This window comes from Anguilla rostrata, chromosome 3, assembly GCF_018555375.3.
Source record: "Anguilla rostrata isolate EN2019 chromosome 3, ASM1855537v3, whole genome shotgun sequence".
Taxonomy (NCBI): Eukaryota; Metazoa; Chordata; class Actinopteri; order Anguilliformes; family Anguillidae; genus Anguilla; species Anguilla rostrata.
The window spans coordinates 17,943,800-17,969,562 of NC_057935.1; the positions used below are offsets into that span (position 1 = coordinate 17,943,800).

General features: G+C 40.3%; 1 protein-coding gene across 1 annotated transcript; it reads right to left on the reverse strand.

The window, feature by feature from the left end:
- zgc:113337 (uncharacterized protein LOC503741 homolog) lies at positions 1–25,763 on the reverse strand. The gene is made up of 8 exons (XM_064326578.1): positions 25,380–25,763; positions 22,492–22,563; positions 21,961–22,036; positions 19,821–20,138; positions 18,038–18,367; positions 14,142–14,426; positions 10,514–10,615; positions 1–2,936 (listed from the first exon to the last, which is right to left on the reverse strand). Exons 3-8 carry the CDS (start codon positions 22,028–22,030, stop codon positions 2,932–2,934), a joined length of 1,110 nt encoding a protein of 369 aa, XP_064182648.1. The 5' UTR covers positions 22,031–22,036; positions 22,492–22,563; positions 25,380–25,763; the 3' UTR covers positions 1–2,931.

Here is a 25,763-nt window from a genome sequence, read left to right on the forward strand (position 1 = left end):
TTCATACTGAAATATATATTTTTAATGTCAGTATACATTTCCCATGACTTTTGCTATTGATCTTGTACAGTACAGTGCAAGTCAAAAGGACAAAGGTTTACGAAGATTACCAGTGTGTGAATGAAAGAAAGAATTCAACATGAAAAATGAGAAACAATGCATTTAATATGAACATTTGTTTATGAATTTAAATTTTTTAATTAATGATAGTTAATCAGTGTCATTTAAAAAGCTTTTCAAAACATATTATCTCTATTTGTAAAGCTGAATATTTACTGAAGCAATATGCCTGCTCCAACTGGGACTTGACCAAACATCATTCTAGTTACAAAATCAGTTCTCAAACCAGAACACAACACTGCTATGGTACCAAATAAGATTAAAAGCTTTACAAGTTCAGTAAAAAACCTACTGTCACACGGTATATCTCTTAAAAATATAACATAATTCAAACATGACAAAGGGTGCATTAAATGTTTTACATTTTTTTCTTTCTTTCCCAACATGGCAGCACTGTATACATAAATAACCCCATACACACAAGAACATTGGGTGCTGAAAGTGGCACCTGTAGTAGAAGTACAGACCATGTCACCTTGTGAAACATAATCGTTCTAAAGGCCTGTCACACAGACCCAATACAAACCATGAAGTAAAGACTCCACAACCTATGGCCATTTCTGGTGTCCACGGTCTTGCACATGATTATGCAGATATGATTATAAAATTTCACTGGTACAAAAAAAGAAGAAAAAACAGCTTTCTTTGTGTGCAAAAAGCTTATATTTAATCAAACTGCCTGGAAAATATTCAGGCATTTGCCAGAACTATTTTCTTTATACTCCATTGATCAATTTGAAGCTTAAAAACGAAACAGTCCATTATCTACAACTGCAGCATTATCTTCTTGCCATCTATTCTTTGAAACTTTATCAGAACTTAATTTTTTAAAAATCTTTAGACAACCAGGTAAAGACAAGTACACATTACAATCAGTACAGGTCTCAGGAAAAAAGATAAATCTTAAATGACTTGCAGTTTTTAAAAATAATTTCAATGGCATATACAGTACTGTGCAAAAGTCTTAGGCACCCTAGATTTTTAAATATATCGTATATATTTGGTCTTGGATGTTTATTTTTTTTGTTTTCTGCATTAGTGTGTCAGTAGAAAAGAGCAAATTTGAGATTTCCAAACATGAATTTTCCAAAAAATGAAATTTTACAGATACATTTTTGTATTTTCTTGAATAAAGTAATATTTTAAGTAATAGACTACTTTTCAGTAGGTTCCAAGGGTCTCTGGGATTACCTGGAGAGCCAGAAGCACGCAAAACAGCCAAAATCTGCAGAAGAACTGTGGCAAGTTCTCCAAAATGCTTGGAACAACCTACCAGCCGATTTTCTTATAAAACTGCCGGACAGTGTACCTAAGAGAATTGATGTCGTTTTAAAGGTGAAGGGTGGTCACACCAAACATTGATTTTATTTAGTTTTTAACTATTTACTGCTCTTTATTTATTAATTATTAATTATTTTTTCGATATTTATAACCTTTCATTTCATTATTTTTGAAAGCATCCTAGCTGTACAGCATTTTTTTACAGGTGCCTAAGACTTTTGCACAGCACTGTACTTGAGGTATAGATACTCCCAACAGGTTGAAGGGAGTTGGCCTAAAGTGATTCAGCACCACAGCTTGTATTACTGATTTCCATTACGAGGACTGGACCACCCCTTTCCTTTCCTTTCCTTTCCTTTCTAGTAGTGCCCTTCATGTGCGAACACACCCTAGAAATCACGGGGCTTCCCCATCACCCCTCTGCTTACTGTTGCAGTCAAGCTGCAGAACACATGTTTGTAGCGCATCAACAGCTGGGAGTCAGTGCAACTCAACACCATAGAGCTTGACCTCAGGATCAGACCACACAATATAATACCTGACACTGTGCTGATTTGGGTGGTTGGGGGGATAGGGAGGGGGTGACACGTCTTGTGCAGGGGGAGAATGTGCAAGTCATGACAAACATCCGTCCGGGAGTGCCTTTCCCGACCTTAAACCCAAGTCATACCTTTCAGTTGAGTGTTCACATTCCATAACATAATAATCAATTGAAAAGTTCTGTAGAAAATGGATAACACAAAAACAAAATAGAAAATGTAGAACACAAAAAAAGCTCTGACTCCCCACCCTTTAAAATGTTCTGCAGTTACACAGGGTTTTGCGTAATCGCTTTCAGCTTTTCAGTGGCAGCATTTAAAAAACCAGTGAACATCTTACTACTTTTTACAGAGGTAAATTCTCGGACTCCAGCCAAATGTCACATGGGGAAATTCTGTACTCCTTCTCACAAAGGGTAGTGTCATCGTGATTCAAACTCCCCCCCCCCCTTTTCACCAGGGCACTGACAGAAAGGCCATTGCATCAAAGCCTTTCCCAGGCCCTGCAGTAAATAGCACTTCAGATTTGAAAAAATATGATGGAGGCCATACATGGCTTCTAGCTTTCTAATGGGAGGATGTGCTTTAAGGACCACAGCTGTGTTTCATCTCAGGGCAATGAGCAGTCACATACCGTCCCCGTCACAAAATGAACCATGTGTTAATATCTCCCATTGATTCCAGCAGGCTTCATTTCCATCTCTGTGAATAGTATGATGCAATTACAACATCCTTTTTTTAAACACAGGACACCACCAAGGGTTAGCCAAGTGCTGCAAGCCTTGAATAATACAAATAAATGGTCATGTTTCGAGTTGAGAACTCCAGAATTTTTTTACAACAATAAATGGTTAAAAATAGATAATTTCTTTTTAGTTTCGACCAACGAATGCGTCTCTAGTGTTTTGGTTCATTTCGAATCCAATCCTTGATATCAGCTGTGTGGCTGAAAACTGTTGTTCCCAGGAGCTTCTTCGGTCCTTTGAACAGCTCAATCTGCAAAAGAGAGAGAGAGTTTGGGGGAGGGGGGACAGAGAGATAGGTAAAGACAATAACAAGAGTTAATGCCAAGGCTTCAGTGTCAATCATATGGTGAAAATCACTGAATTCACAACAACACAAGTACAGCCATCAAAGCCATTGTGCCACACGCAAATTCCAGGAGGATTATGCTGTACCACCAGTTTTCATTCCTGAATAGGCACAAAAACTACACAGCGCAGTATGAACAGCTACTATAACACACAATGGCTAATGCAGAGGTGCACAGTGAAACAGTGGGACGGAGGGTTCCACCACGAATTTTCCAAAAAATGAAATTTTACAGATACATTTTTGTATTTTGTTAAATAAAGTAATAGACTACTTTTCAGATAAAAACTTGATTAAGGGTCTCTGGGATTACCTGGAAATCCAGAAGCAAGCGAAACAGCCAAAATCTGCAGAAGAACTGTGGCAAGTTCTCCAAAATGCTTGGAACAACCTACCAGCCGATTTTCTTATAAAACTACCGGACAGTGTACCTAAGTGAACTGATGTAGTTTTAAAGGCGAAGGGTGGTCACACCAAACATTGATTTTATTTAGTTTCTAAATATTTACTGCCCTTTTTATTATTTTTTTTATATTTATAACCTTTCAATTCATTATTTTTGAAAGCATCTTAGCTGTACAGCATTTTTTGACAGGTGCCTAAGACTTTTGCACAGTACTGTATGTCAGGCTACGCCTTTAATAAGCAGTGGGTCACAGAAGTCACGTCCTTCCATATGCTCATGTGCGGGTCGTGGGGCTCACTAAGTGAACTGTCTAGACGTCAAGACAGTGGGTGGCACCGGTGATCTTGGTGACACAAACATGGCGGGTAGCCATGGAAACTGGGGGGCAATGAGACGGGTGAGAGGGCGGGAGGGAGGGAGGGGTGCTTTGGCTCAATGAGTTTCTATGGCAGTAGTGGACTCGCTCCAAACTTCGGCTCCTGTGGGTGCATAGCCCCTGTGCTGCACCCTTTCCCTGTTTCTCAGAGGAGCCGCACTGGGCAGAGAGGGGCTAACTGATCCAAAACTCCTCAGTGGGAGATATTGCAAAAAACACACACATCTTTAAACAGGAACAGCCTGCGCAAATAATTAACTCCATTATGCCCAAGACGTTTGTATGTTTTTGTTTCTCAAAGGGCAGGCACGAACGACCTTCCTCTTCTCACTTATTAACCCATATTGTTTTAAAATTATTTTTATAATACCTGAAAAGACATGAAAAAGACCTGAAAATATTTTTCTTCTGCACGTTTTCAATATATATCCATGTGCAAAAAAAGTAACATTATCAAAATTTGGCTGACACTGGAAACTTGGAAACAAAATATTATTGCAATAATGGTAATAATAGTTATGAAAAATGATTCCTGCAATAACTTAACTGGATTTTACCCTTCACCCTCATGCTTTTCAGACTAAGCTCTCTCTCTCTCTGTCACACATACACACACACACATACACACCAAACGCAAAACATATGCCCCGGTGAATGTTCTGCAGACTGCAACCATTTGGGACACATATGTTCAGCATTTTTGGCAAGTCCTACGGTGCCTACCTGACCGGAATGTCTCATTTATAAAGTATTGCTGAAAAGAGCTACATTTAATGCATACATGCTGCATCTTGGCTTTCCCCATTTCTTTACCTTCAACAAAGATGGTTCAAGAACAGGTTTAAACTAAAAACAATTTTAAAATAAAACATTCTAAATATCCTGAAGGAACATCTATGAAATAGCATAACTGAAATTTGCGAGCAATTGTTTCTGTAACTGCCCGTAAACTATCTTTTACACCATCAGAAAATGATATCAATTGCTCCTTTCTACCAATAGGTGTCACTTTTGAGCTTGAAAAACACAATGACAGTTCGAAAGACAGTTGGGATGGTCTGAGGAGACAGCAACCTACTAGACTAATAAAGCAAACTTTTCCTCTCTTGAATGATTATCTGAAGGCCCATCAGGAGTGACCAATGCCTTCCTCATGCTACAGAGTGGGAATTTCAAGCTTTCCTTTTCTGCAAGACAGGAAATAGTCACTCCCTTCACTTCCTGGATTTCCATGGACTTGTAAACACTCAGTTTCAATGATTAATGGGTCTTATCTGTTTCCCTCTCTCCTTCATGGTTTATTGTCTCTAAATGTGTGCCTTCTTAAAGGACAGAATTATCTGAAAAAAATTATAAGAAAGCATGTACAGTATATATGCGAAGATGAAGACCATTTACTTTTACATTAATGATTGATGGAAAAAAAATTAAATGTGTAAAGGGAACATACTGTATGTCTTCAATTTTGAAATTCTGTTTTCAACCAATTTTGTGTAATAATTGTCTGGTCAACCTTAAGCTAATCATTCATTGTTTGTTGTGAGACTGATGATTAAAGCCAAAACTTGCTGGTAATTAAAATGATTGTGGGTTTAAAGCAGGTGTGTCAGAAAAGGTAATTTTATAAGAAGAAGGATTGTGTGCTGGTACAATGCTGAAACTACCCTTTGGTCTATCTATCTATCTATCTATCTATCTATCTATCTATCTGTCTGTCTGTCTGTCTATCTATTTGGGACACCCCATATCTTGAGTTTTATTTTAAATGGCTATGGCAGACAAAGCAGTAGTCAATATTGTCAGAATATTCCTTAAAAAAACTACCAGAGGTCATTTGACAATCCTGTTATATATTCTATTTTTTTAAAATAATGTGACGGTTAAGGAACTTCATGAAACTTAATCACTGCTTTAAATTTCCATCTAGCAAAGGCCCAATATGCATAGCCATAGAATGGCATGTTACTGGAATTCTCTGCTTTGATTTTCTGGCATTCTTTGAAGCGGTATAGGCTACAGAGCAAGCCAGGCCTTTAACACTTTTTATGTAGCAATAAATACCATGCGGTTAGCGCTGCTCAAAGGCTTGGCCGGCGTTGTTATTCTTTTCTCCCACCCTTACTCTCCTGCCTACGAGGAAAACCGCAAGGGTCTGGACGGGAGGACTGGCTGTCCCACAATACAACTCCCCGCCTCCAAGCTCTAAGAAATTATGGCCCAGATCCCCAATCGCATGCTGCAGGTGCAAGGGAGAAAGGAAACGTACTGTAAACCGCATGCCTGCACAAGTGGTAAACTAAGCAGGGATGACATCTGTGCAATCGCCCAGCCTAGCTTACCACGTTTGTGGTAACATAAGCCTGACCACCCTGACACAGATGCGAGAAGCCCACTCAGCTTCTGGATAATTTCACTGTTAATAAACCCAAGGTCAGCTGCTACTTCTTGGCAAACATGATACATGTACTTTGTGCTCAAGTGGAGGAGGCAATTCAAACTGGAGGAGCATCAGTAAATCCAACCAACTCTATGTTGGATAAAACGTCCAATATGTTTAGAGCAAAACAATCCGATAAGTTGTAAGTTCTCTTTACACATGCTCTTTGCCCTGGAATGAGAACCACTCTCATCCTAACTCCATTTGGCCACAGCTGGCACATCCCTCTCTGCCAAAGATGCAAATAAAAATCTGAAAATAAACAAAGTACACAATGTCTAAAAAGTGGGATATAGAAAACAGCAGTATTTACAATGTCTGCCCAGCAGATAGTTTTGTCATTACAGTAAAAATAAGATACGTATTTTCCAAATTCCTGCAACATCAAAGCATTAGCTGTAACTTGCCTGTTTGAATGACTAAGGTTCCCGAAAAAGTTCACATTTATAAAATGAATGCCACCAACCCAGAAAAACAACCCCAACTAGAAAATCAGATTAACGTGCTCGGTTCACACCCCAATGTCCATGCAGTTCCGGACAGAGGAGGACTATTCTTGTAGTTTTCCCTTTTGGCCGGGTTTTTTTCCACATGACAACTCCCACACCTCCTGTCTTTCAAAACACGGATTTTTCAAATTGGCACAGCGATGACGGACAGCTCTGATCTGCCTCAGCTTTCCCAGAACATGGACACGACATTGTAAAAAAACTAAAGCAAAAACAAAACAAAAAATGGTGATTAAAGATCAGTGGTCATGGATGGACCTATGGACAAACACCACACACACACTTGTCCTTATTCTAAAAATATAAATGAACCTCCACCCCCCCCAACCCCCCATGCACCATTCAACACTGTCTGGTGAAATTAAGGCTCTGACCAAGACAAAGACAGAACCAAAACATTGGCCAACACCCTAATTGCACTGTGTGGATGGGCGGTAATACCATGGCGAATGAGTCCGTTAATTGTCTGGTGGTGAGTAATTGTGAGGGTTAGTGGTTCTGACTGTGTGTATATGTGTGTGTGTGTGTGTGTGTGTGTGTGTGTGTGTTTGAATATTTGTAATGGGAAGGAGGCAGAATGTGTCACTGGAAATACAACATATTATTATAATTTTTCATCTTTGCATGTTTTGGTTTACAACTACATTTTGGTAGTAACATGGTCAGGGCTCTTGTACTAGAGCTGCTGACAGGAATGAAGGTCAGGCATGTGACTAGGATGGGTGTTCTTTGTTGTTCAGCTGCAAGTTATTCATCCAGGCTATAAAAAGTTGTCTTATCAGTGTGATTCAAGATGTGACAGAGCATATTCCGGTACCACTCAAATTGTTAAACACTTATGTACCCTGCCCCCCCCCCCCCACACACACACACAAACAGACACACAGATCCTTTTGGTCTTTTTTTCTGATCAGGCTCCTTGGCCAGTGCTTTCGATTTCAGCTCATCCCTTTCCCTAAACCCCACGAACAGCCACTCGTCAAACTCGAAAGAGTTGAAAAACAGTGCAGCTGTTTTTGATGGAATATAATTTGGAATATGTCATTTCAGTCAGGAGAACTCACGTATTTAGATTAATTATATACTGTAAATGAATATGCTAAGTAGTTATTTTTGGTTTAGCGCTGAATGGATCTGCTTTCGATATGTTGGTGTACGCTCCAGCGGTGCAATAACCTATCATACAGGGATCCGGATACATATCCCCAACTAAAAGGGAGAAATACCCCACCACCCCTACCCAAGTACCTAGAAGCAGATCAGGTGGAAGCTGGGGTGGTGGAGGGTGAGCGCAATTCTGTGAGCTGCAGCAAGCGCAGAAGCGCAAGCAATCAGCAGCACCTGAGAGATCTGACTGTCAGTTTAAAAAAGACAATCCATTAGTGTGGTGTGCTAGGTTGAGTATGAGATTGGTTCAGTATGAGAACATGCAGTGATGTGTACACGTGATTGGTTAACTATGAGAACATGTGGTTGCTGCAGCCAACCAATGTTCAGCTGCAGCAAGTGTTTCCTAACCGAACTTGCTCTGCGTGTCGGTCATTTTGAATTAAGATTTTAAACAATGATAACTGTTCTGCTTCAGGGAACTTAGTTTATTAATTTCTCATAGTGTTCTTGGCACTGCTGACCCATGTGGTTTTCTGTGCCAGACAATTCCCCCTCCAAAGCACCCTACGCCCCTACAACTCATTACAGCTCTAATGACAGAGCTATCATTGCACCACACGTCCTTCATTTCCCATAAGCTACAATTACAATATATCCACAAAGTGAGGTCTGGTACCACCCACATAATAAACGTGCTTTAGGGCTGAATGCAATTATATCTTTGCACATAACATTGTGAAGTAGAGTGAGAGTGCAAATAGTTCACTTACTGAAGCCACCATGACACAACAACCTAGATTTTAGGAATATTTCCCCTCAACTTTTTACTCACAATTAAACACTACTGTTAGTATGTTCTTCACAAAAGAGCCTGGTGAGTTTAGTGATGACCAAAATAAACTCCCCAAGCTGTGTGTGTGAGTAGACTAATAAAGACTAATAAATCTATTACATTTATGTGTAATTACTGAAAACTCTTCACAAATCATGCAACATCCAATGACACACCTGGAGAAATTACTTACTGGAACTCCCCTCCCCTCCCAACAAAAAATAAAGTACCTGATAAAACCACCAAATGGTTTGGTGCTTTCCAATCCAATACTGTGTATAAAAATATACCGTATTAATAATTTTGCCAGGGAGTTGACAGCAATGTCCTGTCTCGCACCGTTATCCTTCAAAAGCTGCCACCTTGTACGCAGACACAGGTGGGGGGAGTCAAAAGTCAGGGCTTTCGGGAAGGTGGGGGTGCTCATGGGATTGGAACATTGTCTTTGGCTCTTTCCACCTGCCCATGTCCTGTGTGACATCACTGCACCTTCCTGCTTTGGAAAACAATGCCAGCGTGCTCTGCAGGTTTTAACCCTCTCGGCATTGGGAAAAGGGGACCAAGCAGTCCCACCGAGATCGTCTCCCTGTCAAGTTCTTCATCTTCACAGCTTGGGTAACTAAATACTCCCATGTGATCCATAGCAACATACATAGCTTGCACTCTTTTACATAAAACTCATTGATATAGTTGAATATTTACTGAAGCAATTAGTTTCAGTACTTTGCTCAAGGATACAACATCAGTGCCCCACCTAGGAAATGAACCCACAAACTTTTGAGGTACAAATCCAGTTCCCTAACCATTATATGACTGAGATAAATGAAAGTTCCAGTTTTCTTGAGCAACAGCCCATGTCCAATGTCCTCATGTAGCCAGGTCATGAAATGACCTGGAATAACTTTAGGACAGTTTTGTTTCCATGGCTATGCAAAATGGGAGGCTCCTAATTATGGCTTTCACAGATCTGAGTCACATAGCCCTGCAGTGCAGTAGTACATAAGATCACATGGCATGGGTTTTCGGTCATCTGACATGTTTATAAATGCAATCTACCCATAATTCAGGCCAGTACCGTAACTATCACATAATAAAGTCCGTTAAAATGAAAACAAATAAACATATAAAAATAGAAATAATCACAGGAATTAAAATTATTTAAAAAAAGAAAACAGAAATAAATGCAAAGTATGCACTTTTCCTGCTTCTGGGATTCATATCAAAGTCAAACCGGACAGCATATGATCCATGAAAACTGTTGACTGGCTTTTGAATAGGCTGTGACCATATGCGCATTGAATGGGAAGCTCTAAAATTAGCAATCCGCCCTACGTTAGGCTGCAATTTATGCTGTAGACCTGGCCTAAGCAGGCGGGTGGCACGGATGAAATCTCACACCAGACGGACCAGAAAATAGCAATGAGCCGCACCAAAATTGCAGTCCGCTTCCCCATCTTGACTGACACATGCTCAACAGCAGCTATCCTCTCACTTCGGCTCATGGTGAGTCAGGAAATTGTCAAATGGCTCAGGCGTGTCAAAATCCATGATGAAAATACTATTTTGCCAGTGCAACACGCCATGCGTCGGTGGAAAATAGAGCCCTATGTCTTATGGTAATACCATAAGCACAAACTAGCTGCTCTCTATCTACCTCTGTTTTTGAGCCCAACAGCAATCTTCACATTCTTACACCCGCACATACACACACACACTCACACACACACACTCACTCAAACTCACTCTCATACACAAATGTACATACACAGGCTTGCACGCACACAGCCGCACCCAAAAAAACACGCACTCACCATCTCTGCGGATGAAGCACTTCCATAGGCAGATGCACATGCAGATGATCAGGATCGTAGCCACAGTGGTCACTGAGATGAGGATAGCAAGGGCTTTGCCGACTGCAACACAAAAAGTGACAGAACCCCATAAACTCACACAGCACAGACAACAGGAAAGACCCCTCAAATACACACAGTACAGTCATTAGGAAAATAAGCCCATACCAAGAGCATCTGAAATATATTTTTTTAAATAGGAAAAACTGGTCTTTACTCAAAAAGCACAGGTTATCACAAAGCCAGACATCTCTATTGCATAGCAAAAATCGACAGCAAAATATACAGCAGAAAGAGAATTCTTAAATTTTATACTGACTATTAACATCGACTTGAACAAGAGAAATTTTAGAAAAACTTTTGGTCTTATTCCAAGGTTTTCCAACTTCTATCTCATATGGTGGGTATTATTTTCATGAACCACTCATTGCCACATTTTCAATAAATGTACTAAATGTAAATAATAAAGGGAACATGAATATTCAGGGATCAAGTTCGAAAAAGTTTTATAATAGACTAAATATATAATAGACTATAATAATGTAGATATAAATATGATTATAATAATCTAGATTAGACTAAACAGCAAATACACCTAAATTAAACTCTACAAATCAGTCTGAGCCCAGTACAAGGAAAAGAGGACCTGTGTAACTCCACCACTGACCATGATACTATAATATCATCAGTATAATGAGTATGGTCATCACAAAACAGGAGACAATTGTACTTGAAGCCCAAATCGCTCCAAAAGCCATCTGTTCTTCCAGGGAAAGTTAACATCTGCAAGTGCTGCAATCGCGTGGTTTCTCTTGGGGTCTGAAGGGACGTAACAGTCCTGAAACCAAAACGTCTAACTCTTCCTAAGAAAAGCTCAACTTTTTATGAATGATAGCTTTCTATTTTGGGGTTTCTTAAACAGATGGATAGTTTTTAGACCACTATACTCATGGGAACCCAGAAGTTTCAAGTTACTGAATGCTCTGTTAAAGGTCTAAAAACAGTTATATCTGAACAATCATAATCCACAGCAGAGGGTGTGTGACACACACACACACACACACAATTTGAAAACTGTGATCAATTATAACAGCCACTAGAAAAGGAAAGGCATCTGGGAGATATGAATGCAGTGGTATCCCTGCTCAGACTATTTGTCGGCTTCTTGTTTGTGACTGTCAGGAAAATAGACATTATGTTTATGTCTTTTCAAATACCCAAAACCACAATTGTGTAGGACTAAAAACAGCACTGAATTCAAGGGAGAGGAAAGTAAATTCTTATATTAGCTATTTTTCCTGCACTGTCCAGACATAACTTTCATATGTCTGGAAGTTATGTGACAGAGAAAACTCCAAGGCGGAGAAACTGCACTTTCCAGAGCCCAAACAGAGGCACTTGATAAAACAGGAAATTCTTTAAATGTAATCTGTACAGTCTTTTGTCCTCTAGGAGCAGTGATTTGCCCATTGAGGAAGACCTTGAGCCTTGAACAATCACATACAGATTCAGATCTGATATTCTGATTGTTCCACGGTCAGTGGAAATGCCTTTATGTATATATGATATTTTGAAAGAGAAAATCTTCCATGATATTCAAAATGACCTTAAAAAAAAGCATGGCCCAATACTGAAGCTCTACTCAATTTCTTTTACTTCAATTTTTTCTCAATTATTTATTTTCACCTAATTTTAAACATCAGTTGTATCGATGGGGCTGTTTCATCAATTTAATGCTGTCCTTCCATGTTGGAAAGCACAGAAAAGCTCACGTTCTCTGGCAGGCACTACATTTTTGTTTTCTGCAGTCTAGCAGCTGACCAACGTACTCACTACATCAAGGGATTACAATCAGCAGACTGCAGGGACCTGACTGTCCAGAGGGGGTGCTCCTCTGCAGTGAGACATTCCTTCCCATGGCACAGCCATGGCAAATTTTGGGGCTGAATGCTGATGGCACAGCCAGCACTGGATACCACACCCTGGTGCCCATCCACACACTGAAACCCAGCTGGTTATAACAAGACAAACAATGCTATGTCCAAGCTATTTATACATGGGAATTTCGTGAACTTTCAATACATGCACACTGTTATCTTTTGATTATCTTGGCTTACATTTAACTGACTGGCTTCAGCCAGGAATAACACTCAGTAAGCACAATACAAATGTTGACTCAGTCAACAGCCGAAAAATAGAAAATTTTACTCCTAAATATACTTAGCTATTGAACAGACATCCAATAGCTTACATCACCCCATCTTATTAGACTGATTCTGTAGTTCAGCATGTGTGCTGTTTTATGAAGTTCTTCTAATATTATCTAAGTCTGTCATTAGTTTTAACAATTAGCTACATGGCAAAATAAAACCAAGCCCACATGACAACTATCACCGCGATTCGTCACAGGGGTGCGAACCTCATAGCCTAACCTGGGATCAGTGCACTCTTCGACCTGAAGATAATGTTGTTAATTTTTCCTGGTTGCTAGGCACAGAAATGAAAAACACACGCAAAGCAAAAAAAAACAAGGATAAACAGAAAGAAGGGCACACAGAAACAAAGGCTGACAGAACCTCAAAAGGGATAAAACATCTAGTGCTGTCTGGTCCAAGGTCTCGTGGCTTGTGACCATTTACAAATGTTTATTTTCACCGGATGCATTTTGGGACGGTCTGAATATTCACACAGGCGGGTGAGTGTGGAATAAAAGCATCACAGTCAAAGACATCAGCTTTCAGCTGGCTGGCAGAAACCACACATGAAAGGTTAATGTCCTTGACTACAGACATCAGCTTACAGGACACAAACATTTCCTGTGGAGTAAATCCAGAACAGGGTGCTACGTGGGTACAGATGGGGAGAGAGAGAGAGAGAGAGAGAGAGAGAGAGAGAGAGACAGAGAGAGAGACAGAGGGAGGGTTAATGTAAACCTTAATGGACTTATAAATGTTTAACCACTTTGCTTTCACTGGCCCACTTATCTGTAGAGTCTCCCTTCATTTATGAATGGATCAATAAGTTAGGAGTCCCCTGCTAAGGACTGGAGGGTGACTGTACAGGCTGGATACTCCTTACAACTCTGAACTGAAAATCCTACCCTAACCCCTCAGGTTGAATCGACAACAAAAACTTAATTAATATTTCACAGTATGTGTGGCAATGGAAGTTCCGTGCCGCAATATAGCACCAGGTAACTCTTCTTATCAGCCAGAACCACAGAAAAAGCTGAGCAACTGGTCTATAGAGTTAGAGTCTATAGAATCTGTGACCGGACATTCCCTTGTTTGCTGAAGTTACATTACATTACATTACAATCATTTGGCGCTCATCAAGAGCAATGAACAGTAGTGAAGAACACCAGAGTTCCATTTATAACCACTAAGGCTAATGTTAACCAAACAAACAGCAATTTGTATTGTAACAAAAGAGGCACAGTTAGACAGATAACCTGCCTTACACTGCTATACCTATAATATTAATTCAAAAGGAAATCCAATAAAGAGAAAAACAAAGCATATCTAAAAAGGGCCAGGAGAGCCATGGTGCAATCTGAAGAGGTCTTCAGTGCGTGTCAGGCTGCACTTACTCTTGATGTTCATGGACACAGACATAGGGGAATCCAGGCCCTGGTGGAAGACCAAGCATTTGACAGACTGGTCGTCGAGCAGGTCGGCCTGGATTAAAATCGTGCTGACGACCAGCGTGGTCCCGTCTCCCTGCTGGAGCGACGAGGACACGGCCGGGCCCAGCGTCTTGTTGTCCCCGGCCACATTCCAGACGATTTCGGCCGCCGGGCGGGCCAGCGCCGTGCAGTTGGCCTCTATCACGTCTTCAGACACGGTCCTGTAGGTCACCTCGGGTTTGGGCAGAACTGAGAGAGGAGAAAACAAAACAAAACAAAAAAGCACATAAAAGGAGTGATGTCAGTGTGATCTTTATAAAAGCAGCCAGATTCTGATAAGAGTGTGAGAACTTGCACTGCATGCGTGTTTGTCTGAATCGCTCTTCGCGGTCAAGAAATTCCAGTGCGCAAGAAAACAAAGATGGACACCCTGGTCACGTGGAGCATGCATTCCTAGTTACAAAAGCCTCACTTCTGCCCCAACAGGAAGTTCATTGTTCATTAACGGAATTAGAAACATCGGGAGCAACATGTTTCCCTGTTGGGAAATAGAGGAAAAGAGCTAAGGAAGGAAAATGCAGCTCCGTAAAAAAAACATCCCTGCATCAAACAGCAGGAGACACAAAGGAAGGGCCTGTTGCTGGGTACATTTTTCAATGAGTGTACATTATACAACCTATATGAACTTACCTGTAGCATATGAAAATCTAAAAAAAGGATAAATCCACAAAACATTCACAGACAATATATTTCTGGAAGTTTAACCTGGATATACTAGGAATGGTCTCCTATATCAAATGAACCATAATAAGGTTGGCACGGTTGGGTGTATTGATGAGTGGAGCCTTTTTTGAAATCAGTGATCTCAGTTCTTGGAGACAGTTGAGAATTTGTGGGAAGATTGGGGGGCTGGTGGGGAGCGAGGGGGGTGGCGCTGGCCTCAGATATTTGGAATTCTGGAGGTTGTCGTCAGGTTGGTTGTCATACCAGAACAGTCATATCACATAATGGCAGTGAGTGAAAATTAAATCCTCTGTTTATTTTTGCTTCCCGACCCCACAGTGATCCCTGTACATGCAGTCAGCAACAGTAAAACAGCCAATGTAACCTGCTTGCTAGAGATGAATGACGCACTTATTGTACGTCACTTTGGATAAAAGCGTCGGCCAAAAAAAAATGTAATGAAATGAATGATCTGGCGTTGTCTTGTAAAAACAGACAACAACCACCTATACTATAGCCACTAACAATAAGCAGGCTCGGTTCCTGCTCATCAGACAGAGGATAAAGCCTCTATATTTGTCGCAGACGGATACAATGACACGCCTCAACTGACGAGCAAAATGAGCACAAAGACGTGATTAAGCTAGGTGGGGGTGGGAGCTCAAAGCCTGAAATCACCTCTTACAGTCTCACTAACGTCATGGATGACATACTCCCTCTCAGTGGAAGTGAGACATGAAGGGAAAGTGAGAGAGAGAAAGAGATAGAGGGAAGGAGAGAGAAAGAGAAAGATGAAGGGAAGGTGAGAGAAAGAGATAGAGGGAAGGAGAGTGAATGAGAGAGATGGAAGGAAGTTGAGAGAGAGAGGAAGAAGGAGAGATAGAGGGAAAATTAAAGGGGAAAAGAACCATTTTAGTCACTGATTCTTTCTTATGGTTTGTGCTGAGGACAGGCAGTGATTTTGTGGAAGACAGAACCACTGCTGTTTGGGGCTGGCGGGGGGGGGGGAGGGGGGGAATTAATCAGCCGTCCTGCAACAATTGCCTCTTTCACAGCACTGTCCCGTTAACTCAACAACTCTATTGCTGCCGTGAGCGCACACATATCGCTTTGTACTTTGCCTGCCTGCATTCTGTTTCCCAAAGAGGTGAAAATGAAATCTAAATTCAGTACACATCTGCAATGAATTCACACTTCCGCAAATTTAAAAATGTACAATTGTTAAAAAGATCACAAGCGAGGTAATTTCGGAAAGGCCTATCTGAGGTCCTGAATAACCAAATGCACCATGAGGTTGGTGAAATGTGCCATAGAAAGGCCACAATCCCACTGCTTGGTCAGGCACCTGTGCCTCCAGCTTCAGAGTTTGGCACCAGACTGTCAGAAAGAATGAAGAATAGTAACAACAGTGACTTGTTTCCTGGACCAGCAATTAGTATGAACAGTAAGAGCAGCAACTCATCTCATGGATCAGTGCTCAGTATGAATAGTAAGAGCAGAGACACGTTTCCTGGACCAGTGCTCAGTATATATGAACAGTAAGAGCAGTGACTCATCTCCTGGACCAGTGCTCAGTATATATGAACAGTAAGAGCAGTGACTCATCCTCCTGCTGGACACAGTGACTCCTGCAGCTAGATATATGAACAGTAAGAGTAGTGACTCTCTCCTGGAACCAGTGCTCAGTATTTATTATAGAAGTAAGAGCAGAGATACGTTTCCTGGACCAGTGCTCGGTATATATGAACAGAAAGAGCAGTGACTGGTCTCCTGGACCAGTGCTCAGTATATATGAACAGTAAGAGCAGTGACTGGTCTCCTGGACCAGTACTCAGTATGTATGAACAGTAAGAGCAGGGACTTGTCTCCTGAACAGTATCAGTATGTATGACTAAGAGCAGTGACTAGCTCCTGAAAGCTATCTTATGCTGTGATGTGCGCACAAGTTTTTTTCTGGATTTTTGTGCCACAGTTGGGTTAAGAGAAAACACACAGCACGGAACACACACACACGACTAAAAACACGCGCACACACACATACGCACACACATTCAGTAGCCATTTGCTTCTTTAAAATAATTTCCTTCCTCCTTGTTTCCCCTCTTTTGTTGAATAACCACTAAAAAACACTAAAGACAAATGACTCAGAATGACCTTTACATGACCCTCAAAGTATGCACATAAATAGAACTACACACGCACACACACACACACACACACACACACACACACGTGCACCCACACACACACACACACACACACACAATTTCCCTCCCTGAGTTATGGTTCTCTAACAGGAAATTTACATTCCATGAATTCTACATCCTGCCATACTTCATATGAATCAAAACAAAAAGTGTGAAGGGAAGAAATTAGGAAAAATATTACATTTTTACTTTTCGTTTGACGCACAACTGGATTTTAAAACATCAGCCTAAATTATTTCGGATACTAATTTGCCCATTCAGGAATTCTGAAGTACTAACCAGATGAACCTTTGTATTCTTAAAATTAGTTGCTCTACTGTTTCCACTGAAATGTTCATCTTAAGCATCCTACAGTATAATACTCATGAAAGGGTCACGAAGGAGTATAGTATATACTACAGTATATACTATATACTATAATGTAGCCTTAATCACTCCTAGGAAAGGCATGTTTAAATCTGGCCCTTGAAGTCCACTGCTGCTTTTTGTTTTCACCATAAATACAGGAACTGAATCAGACCTTAGAAAACAGCCAAAGTGATAAAACTGTGTTGACTCCTTTAATCAGTCAGTTAAGTGCTGAGTAACAATGAAAACTAGAATCAGAGATGGAGTGGCTCACCATGGTTGGAGCTGACCATTTGGTTTCTGTGGAGAATCTGTACAAAGTACTTCACCAACACGTTTTTTTTTTGTTCTCTTAACGGCAAAAAAAAACATAGGCATTTAGCAGACATTCTCATCCAGCGTGACTTTTAGATTTTATATATAGTATCCATTTGCACAGCTGTATGTATATGGAAAAAATTCAGGTTAAGTATCTTGTTTAAGAGTACAATGGAGGTGCACTACCTGGGAATCAAACCCGTAACTTGTTACAGGCCTGATTCTGTACCCATTATACTACACGGCCACCCACAGTGCCCGTACCATAGACGGTGAGACAAGCCGTGGCACTCCTGCTGCCATCTGGGTAGGTGTTGAACTCGCATGTGTAGCACCCCTCATCCTCAGTTCTCACGGGCTTGATGGACAGATGGGATTCCCCCAAAGTGTGACTCACGGACACCCGTTCCCGGAAAGGCTCGGTCACCGTGGCACCGGCTCGCTTTGCAAAGGAGGCCACGTTGCTGGTGTCGCCCTGCTCCGCCGTCTTCTTCCACAGGACCTGCTGGACGCTCTCTGGCAGGCCGTAGCTGCAGAACAGCATCGCTAGCTTCCCGCTTACTGCTGTCTTATTCCCCTCCATAGTCACTCTCGCTGGGGACAGGATACAGACACTGGATTAGCGCAGCTTAGCATTCTCAGTTTAGACCACTGATGCAATAGCTTACGTTTAGACGTAGCCATTTGCTTTTTACAGACGTTTGTACACTAAGTGACACTTTTTTGACATTTTCTGACACTTTGGATAGGACCATCCACTAAACAATCAAACATAGAACCTACACAGCTCCACATTAGCTAATGGGATCCAGGGTTAAGCACCAGAGGAAGGATGGGTATGGTAACATAAGCAGTGCTAATGATAAAAGGATGTAGCTCTGTTGAAGGAGTCACATTCTTCCAGCGGAGGGGAGAAGCAAACTGTATTTCACTTGGGGTGGGTGAGAAATCAGGTTAGGTGGTGCTCTCAACCCTGAAGCCTAAGCCCCGCCCACTTCCTTTCATCACTGCGCCATGCTGGAACCTGACGGCTCATTTGAACCCAAAAAAAACACTTAAACCTAATGAGCTCCTAAATTGCACAACCAGCAACTTGATTATTACTCCACTCTTCAAATGCTTACATCACAATAGCCACAGTGCTGCATGCGGCTTCTTTTCAAAAGTATCAAATCCCCCAAAAATCACTTAAAAAGAAACTTTCCACAAGATTAACAGTCTCTGGAAAAAAAATCTACTTGAGCATGAAGTGCTGGCACTCCAGTGTCCAAAATGGTTTGTCTGTGCTTTAAAAATAAATTAAAATGGCTGCCTGATATTAACCTCAGATCCTTTGCAGGAGGAAGGCACTCATAAACACACATATATCAGGCCTAATTTTCTCCTTGGCTACATCCAGTGATTAAGGCAGGTGCAGGACCTCTCACAGTGAAGCCAACTCCAGAGGCAACATATTTCACAAGAAAATCTGGAGACAATTTTTGCTCTGAGACTTACACCAACTGGCCACAATTACGACTAGAATTTGCGCCAGGAACCACAAGACATCCCTCACTTCTGTTCTTTTTTTGCCTGTTCTGGAGCATACCGCTGTTGTCCGTAGTACACAGCCTGTAAATTCTGCCTGGTATTGGCTCATTTAATAAAATTATAAAATTGTAAAATATTTTTTTAAACGTTTGCCTGCTTTCCCGCGCATTAAAAACATAATAAATGCAATGTTTGTATTGAGAATTGTCTATTTGTTATACTGTCCTATGTTACATAACAAGAAGTTGCTAAACCAAAGCATTGGTAATCCAGTTCAGCAACATCATATGTTCACCCCAACAAAAATGTCCAATAGGAAACATCAAAATTCAAACAAATAAAAGCTCAGTGGACAGGCTGTTTCAGCACACTGAAAAAGAAAAAAAAGGCATCTAAACCAGCTCTCCAAAACATGGAAACAGCCTTTACAACATGCCTCATATGACCTCACCATCTGGTCTCTTCAAAGAATACAAATTGGGGTGTGAGATCACTGGGACCAACAAGCGGGACTCACCGGTGATGGACAGCTGCACTGTCCCTGTCCGCAGCCCGGTCGGGTACACGTCAAACTTGCACAAATAGATTCCCTTGTCGCCAGGCTCCACCCGCTTGATGGTGATGGCACTGTAGTACTGCTGGGAGGGGGTCTGGTCAACACGGTGGCTGATGAAGCTGGCAGCCTGGCCAGGCTGGTACATCAGGAGGGGCTGTTTCTTCTCGTCCTCCCATCGTACCTGCGTCAGAGATTCCTGCGGTCCCAGGGTTAAGTTGCAGCCTATTGTGAAGGGGAGGCCTACCAGGGCCTGCAGGTGCGGGGGAGCGGACACCTGACCTGGGGAGTACGTCATGTCCAAAACGTGTCAGATCCATGAATGGCAAATCAATTAAAAAAGTTAAATATGAAGCGACACGACATGGCCAAATGTATGTGGACACCTGACATCCCACATCTCTTACAAAATTATGGGTATTAATGTGGAGTTGGTCCACCCTTTAATGCTATAACAATCTCCACTCTTCTGGGAAGGCTTTATACTCGATGTTGGAGCGTTGCTGCAGCGATTTGCTTCCATTCACCCAGAAGAGCATTGGTGAGATTGAGCACTGAGTGGGCGATCAGGCCTGGCTCGCACTTGGCTTTTTAATTGATCCCACAGGTGTTGGATGAGTTTGAGGTCAGGGCTCTGTGCAGGCTTGTCAAGTTCTTCCACACCGTTCTCGACAAAACCATTTCTACATGGACCACACTGTATGCCCAGCAGCATTGCCATGCTGAAGCAGGAAAGGGCCTTTCCCAAACTGTTGGGCAAGCACACTATCATCTAGAATGTCACTGTATGCTGTAGCATTAAGATTTGCCTTCACCGAAACTAAGGGGTAGAGCCCAAACCATGAAAAACAGCCCTAGATCAAGGGGTGTCCAGATACTTTTGGTCGTATAGTGTATGTGTCATGCCCTTTTCTATAGACATCAATAGTTTGAAAATGTAAGGCTAGTACTCGATTTACAGTGCTCATTTAAGGACCTGGGTGTGCTGTATGTCTGTGAGGCTGCTATTGTGTCAATTAGCTATGGTATGGCTGATGGTAGTGACAGGAAAGAGGCGATAATGACACCAAAACTGGGCAAGGCTATCAGGTGCTGTCAGCATTATTGCCTCTTGCTTTGAGAGAGTAATAACTTTTGATTTGTTTAGAAAAGCCAGTGCTTCAGATCCATCCATTGAGAAAGCTTGCTCTCTAATCTAAACCTATACTTTCAAGACTTAAATCCACGAGTGATCATGCTTCTTTGTATACAAAGTCTCCCAAACTTTCCTTCTGGATGAGATCAGTTCTGCTGAATCATGTTAAATTATAAATGTCCCTTTTAATTTACCTGGAATTGTTGCTTTTTAAACTCTCATTGTTTTAATGTTTTTACAGTACTTAAGACATATACTTAAGTATATGAGTCAGGATTGTTATTTTCTTATCTGCCGTCTAGTCATTTATTATGTCTTCCTGTAATGTCCACCTGCCCTCTTTTTTCTGTCCTTTAATTTATTTATTTTGGAAGGTGCTTTAAGCACCATTTACAAAAGTCAAATGATGGTGATGATTATTTATGAATAATAATAATAATAATAATAATAATAATAATAATAATAATAGTGTGATGATCATCATTAATGAATAATGATAATAACAACAACAACAATAATAATAACAATAATTATCATTATAATGTTGCATTAATGATAATAATAATAATAATAATAATAAATTATTATCATTAATGAATAATAATATTAATTATTATCATTAATGAATAATAATAATAATAATAATAATTGAGGCTATCCTTGTATTGAGTTTTTATGAATCATAAATTAATCCAGATTGTAATCCATATTCAGGCTTTATGTAGGCCATACCTTTTTTGCAGCCATCAATTGCTGAATAATAATAATAATTATTATTATTATAACAATAATAATTATTATAATAACATGTATTATTATTATTCATTAATGATAATAATTTATTATTATTATTATTATTATTATTATTATCTAAATGAAAATCTGGGTTCATTTATGATGCATAAGAACTCAATACAAGCCTCTGCACTGGGTTTGAAGTAAGCTACAATGCAATGTTAAAAAAGGCACCTCTTATTCTGGACAGCACCAGAAGAGACACACAGAGCTGCAGCCATAGTGGTTGGACAGCATCAACCATCTTAGTCTGTAAAAAGAAAAATTGATATTTGCAACAATGCTTGCAGGAAAATACTCTTCATTGATGAAGAACCATAACAGTGACCTGTTGACAGCATTGTAAAATCATATTTTCGGTGGTTTATTATCTTGTAATGGCATTATAATTATCTCAGGTCTTCCATATTGCAGTATTGCCAGGATTCCATATTGCTAAAATCCTAAGGCTACAAAATGCCCAAATAGTCTATATTATTATAGTATTTTATTAAATCATACACATAATAATATAATGTTTATTGAAGTTCAGCATTTAGTTTAATAAGTCTTACAGTGAGCAGGATTCGCATTAAATTCTATTTTCATTATTGTTTCTCCAATTCACTTGCTAAGATCCTATTTCAAGTTTAAATGCAGACAAGAACCACCCCCCCGCCCCCCCACTCTCATTTTCACCCACGGACCCTGACGATGCACACTTACATCCCCCTTTCAGGGGCCGTAGCGATCTCAGTTCCTGATCAATCCAGCCTCATCTTATTCGTGAAACGATTCCTGCAAATGGCAGGGTATTCAGAGCAAACACACTGCAGGACTATAACACAGTGGTTCCCAAACATACCCTATCTTAAATCTAAATATTATCACATAATAGATCTATACAAGAAGCTATTTACACATTGAAAAAGTGAAGCAAAATACATACATTTACTCACGACAGTGATGTCAATATTAATGTGCAAACCTGGCAAGGTTTAGTTTATCTGAAAGTCTCGTGTCATTTATGAAATATGGAATCATAAAAATATTCTCATAAAAAATAACATTTAAAAAATATTCTTTAAAAGCTAAACTGTTTTCCCCCCATTTTTATGAGTGTCCCTGTGCATACCTGCACCTCAGTTTAGGACCTCAGAGAGTAATGTTTACTGTGTGAACTGGTCTTAATGAGTTCATGGCTATGAATAACTGTTACAAAATGAGTATTTTACATTATCGGACCTGCATTTTGTAGTTGTTACAATGACCTTCAGTATGCACATATTGTACATCACTTTGGATAAAAGCTTCTGCCAAATAAATATAATGTAAAGTAAGAACTTCCGCTTTAATTAACATTTAGGCATGGTTTAGCATACAAAGAAAGCATATAAACAAACAGTCATGTTGCCAAGAGACAAAAACTATGGTTACAGGTTTCACTTCCAGTGCTTGAGCACTCATCACCTGGTACTCATCAAGGTAGCAGCTTTGATGTCTAGACAGCCCCTCTTTAAAAACCTGTGTACATGCGCAAATTACACTGTACATGAGATTAAAGGATTCTGGAAATCCACACTGTTGCATCATGCAAATGAAGGCACACAGATTGATGTACTGACTACTATGGGGGGAGGGGGGGGGGGGGGATATTACTCTTTGCAACAGAAGCTATTATAAAGAATATAAAATGTGGCCAGCACCTGTGTCTGCCCTTCTGGGAAATCAATCTGCCTAGAATCTGCAGGAGGGTAGACACCACAACACATGGTGAAAATTGCGACCTGTGCACTGATTCGACAAACTAATTCCAGCAGGCCTTAAAGAGATTTCTGACAGTTTTATGATGGCTGTGTTCAAACACAAATTTGAAAATGTAAGCAAAACAATATATTCTGTCAAGGAATTTTTAACCCCTTTTTGTTGAGGAATCTCCCTAGGAGCTCTTCACAGAACTCTTGATTGTTTAGGAGCCTCTATTCTAATTAAAAGGAGAAATTAAAATACTGTAAAAAAACTAAAGGAAGCCACACTATACAAAACCATTAATAACAGGTAGGTTTGAAAGTTCTTTAATCAACCATTGTTGTATTAAATCTCCAGGCATATTAAAAGCAGACATGAGCCACTCTTACATAGATCTGTACTTGACAGTTAAATGTAATTATACACTATTGGATCACTACAACAATCCTCTTCAACAGCTAGCATTCTGATACAATCAACACTGATATCACTGAAGTAGGCTAAGCAAGTACCTTTCTCAAAGACTCACCGGCAGTGCCCCCATCCCACCTGGGAATCGAACTGACAACCCTAATCATAATAATTAGACTGCAAGGTGCAAAATTAATCAAGGCTCTGTGCCCGCTGAATGAGCAGGACTGTAGCAGAAAACGGAGCCCCACGTGTTTCTAACACATGCGAAGGGAAGAACTCTAATTACGGGATTGCATTACATTTAATCATTTGCATATGCTATTTGAACAGCGCTCATGAAGCTCATATTTTAATATAATATCTTTCAATAATCCCCCCAAAATAATTACTTTCCCCTAATCTCACATAGTTTGCCTTTTTCAGAGTTGGATGAAAAATGGCATACAGCATGATCCAAGATGAAAACGTTTGTTGTTCCCATTAAATTTACACGCTTCAAGGACGACGCGGTCCACAAGCACCGAAATCTTCCAAATGAAGTGCTTAAAAGTTCTAGGCAAAACGGACGGCATCACTTTCAATACACCGATTAGACTGTGGTGATCTAGAGAAAACAACATTTAATTCCAGCTCCGCAGATTGTCACCACGCTGCAAGAGTATGACACAGTTAAACGCGCAAATGAAAAGGACGCTGTGTGTAAACATTCACCGACAAAAGATCTGAGAGACCTGCACCTTTGACATCTCCGACCTTACAAAACATCACAGCTCTTCGAAATATTTATTTCACAGCTAGATTATATTTCGGTGGCAATAATGACACCTTACCGTGCCCAAACAATCAAATCTATGTCTGACCCGTCTAAATTTACCATAGGCCTAGTGTTATTCCATAATTTCTATAATCTTCTCGATCATTATCTAAATTCTGAGAGAGCAAAGGCAGTATACAAAATCTCAAAAAGTTTTACATTCGGGACATTTAATTATATTGTGTCAGATCCAGTGCTATTACCCACATTCCAGCAAGTCGTGATTTACCGTCGGTAGCCTAATTTAGCGCAAAGTGGGCTATCAATGAATACGATATTGAGGAAATCATCCCCTAGATGTTTTGTATCTTTAACGGATATCATTTTGCAAAGGACAATAACTTGAGTTAATATATAAGGTCGCCAATGGTCTTCCCATTTTCCTAAATAACATTTCAAATTCGGACTTCTTATTAGCTACAGCTTCAAGTAGTGCGCTCAATTCCACAAGTAACGGACCAGCATTCATATTATGGCAGAGCCGACACAGCCTCGTTTGGCAATTTCTTATTAAACGGGCAAATACAGACCTATGCCCTAACACAATTATTCATATTTAAAGTAGTTATCAGTATGTTTTAAGAATGTAACTTTCCATTTCAAAAGGATGAAGACAAAATAGTGGTTAACAACTTACCTTCGTGCGACCAATCTCTAAATGTCAATGCCATGTTTCTGACTTCACATAACACATTTTGGAAAGTTCCGCCCCTTTCTGACCCGGCTACTGTATATCCCCTAATAGCAAACGTGTCGTCAGCGCGTCACTAGAAATACTAAGAGGATTATTTACCCTCCGGGAATGTAAGTATTTTAAGAGAAAAGCTTAATATTTTAACTCCGCCGGATATTTTGCTAAATTGGCCTAATTATAAGTCTGGAATGGTCGATAATGAGGTAATATTGATCCCACGCGAGCTAATCTACCGAATGTACAATTAATTTGTAATTAAGATACCATTCGTAGACATTTCTTCACATTGTATGTTTTGCATCCAGCGATGCTCGTGCTGGGGTAAAA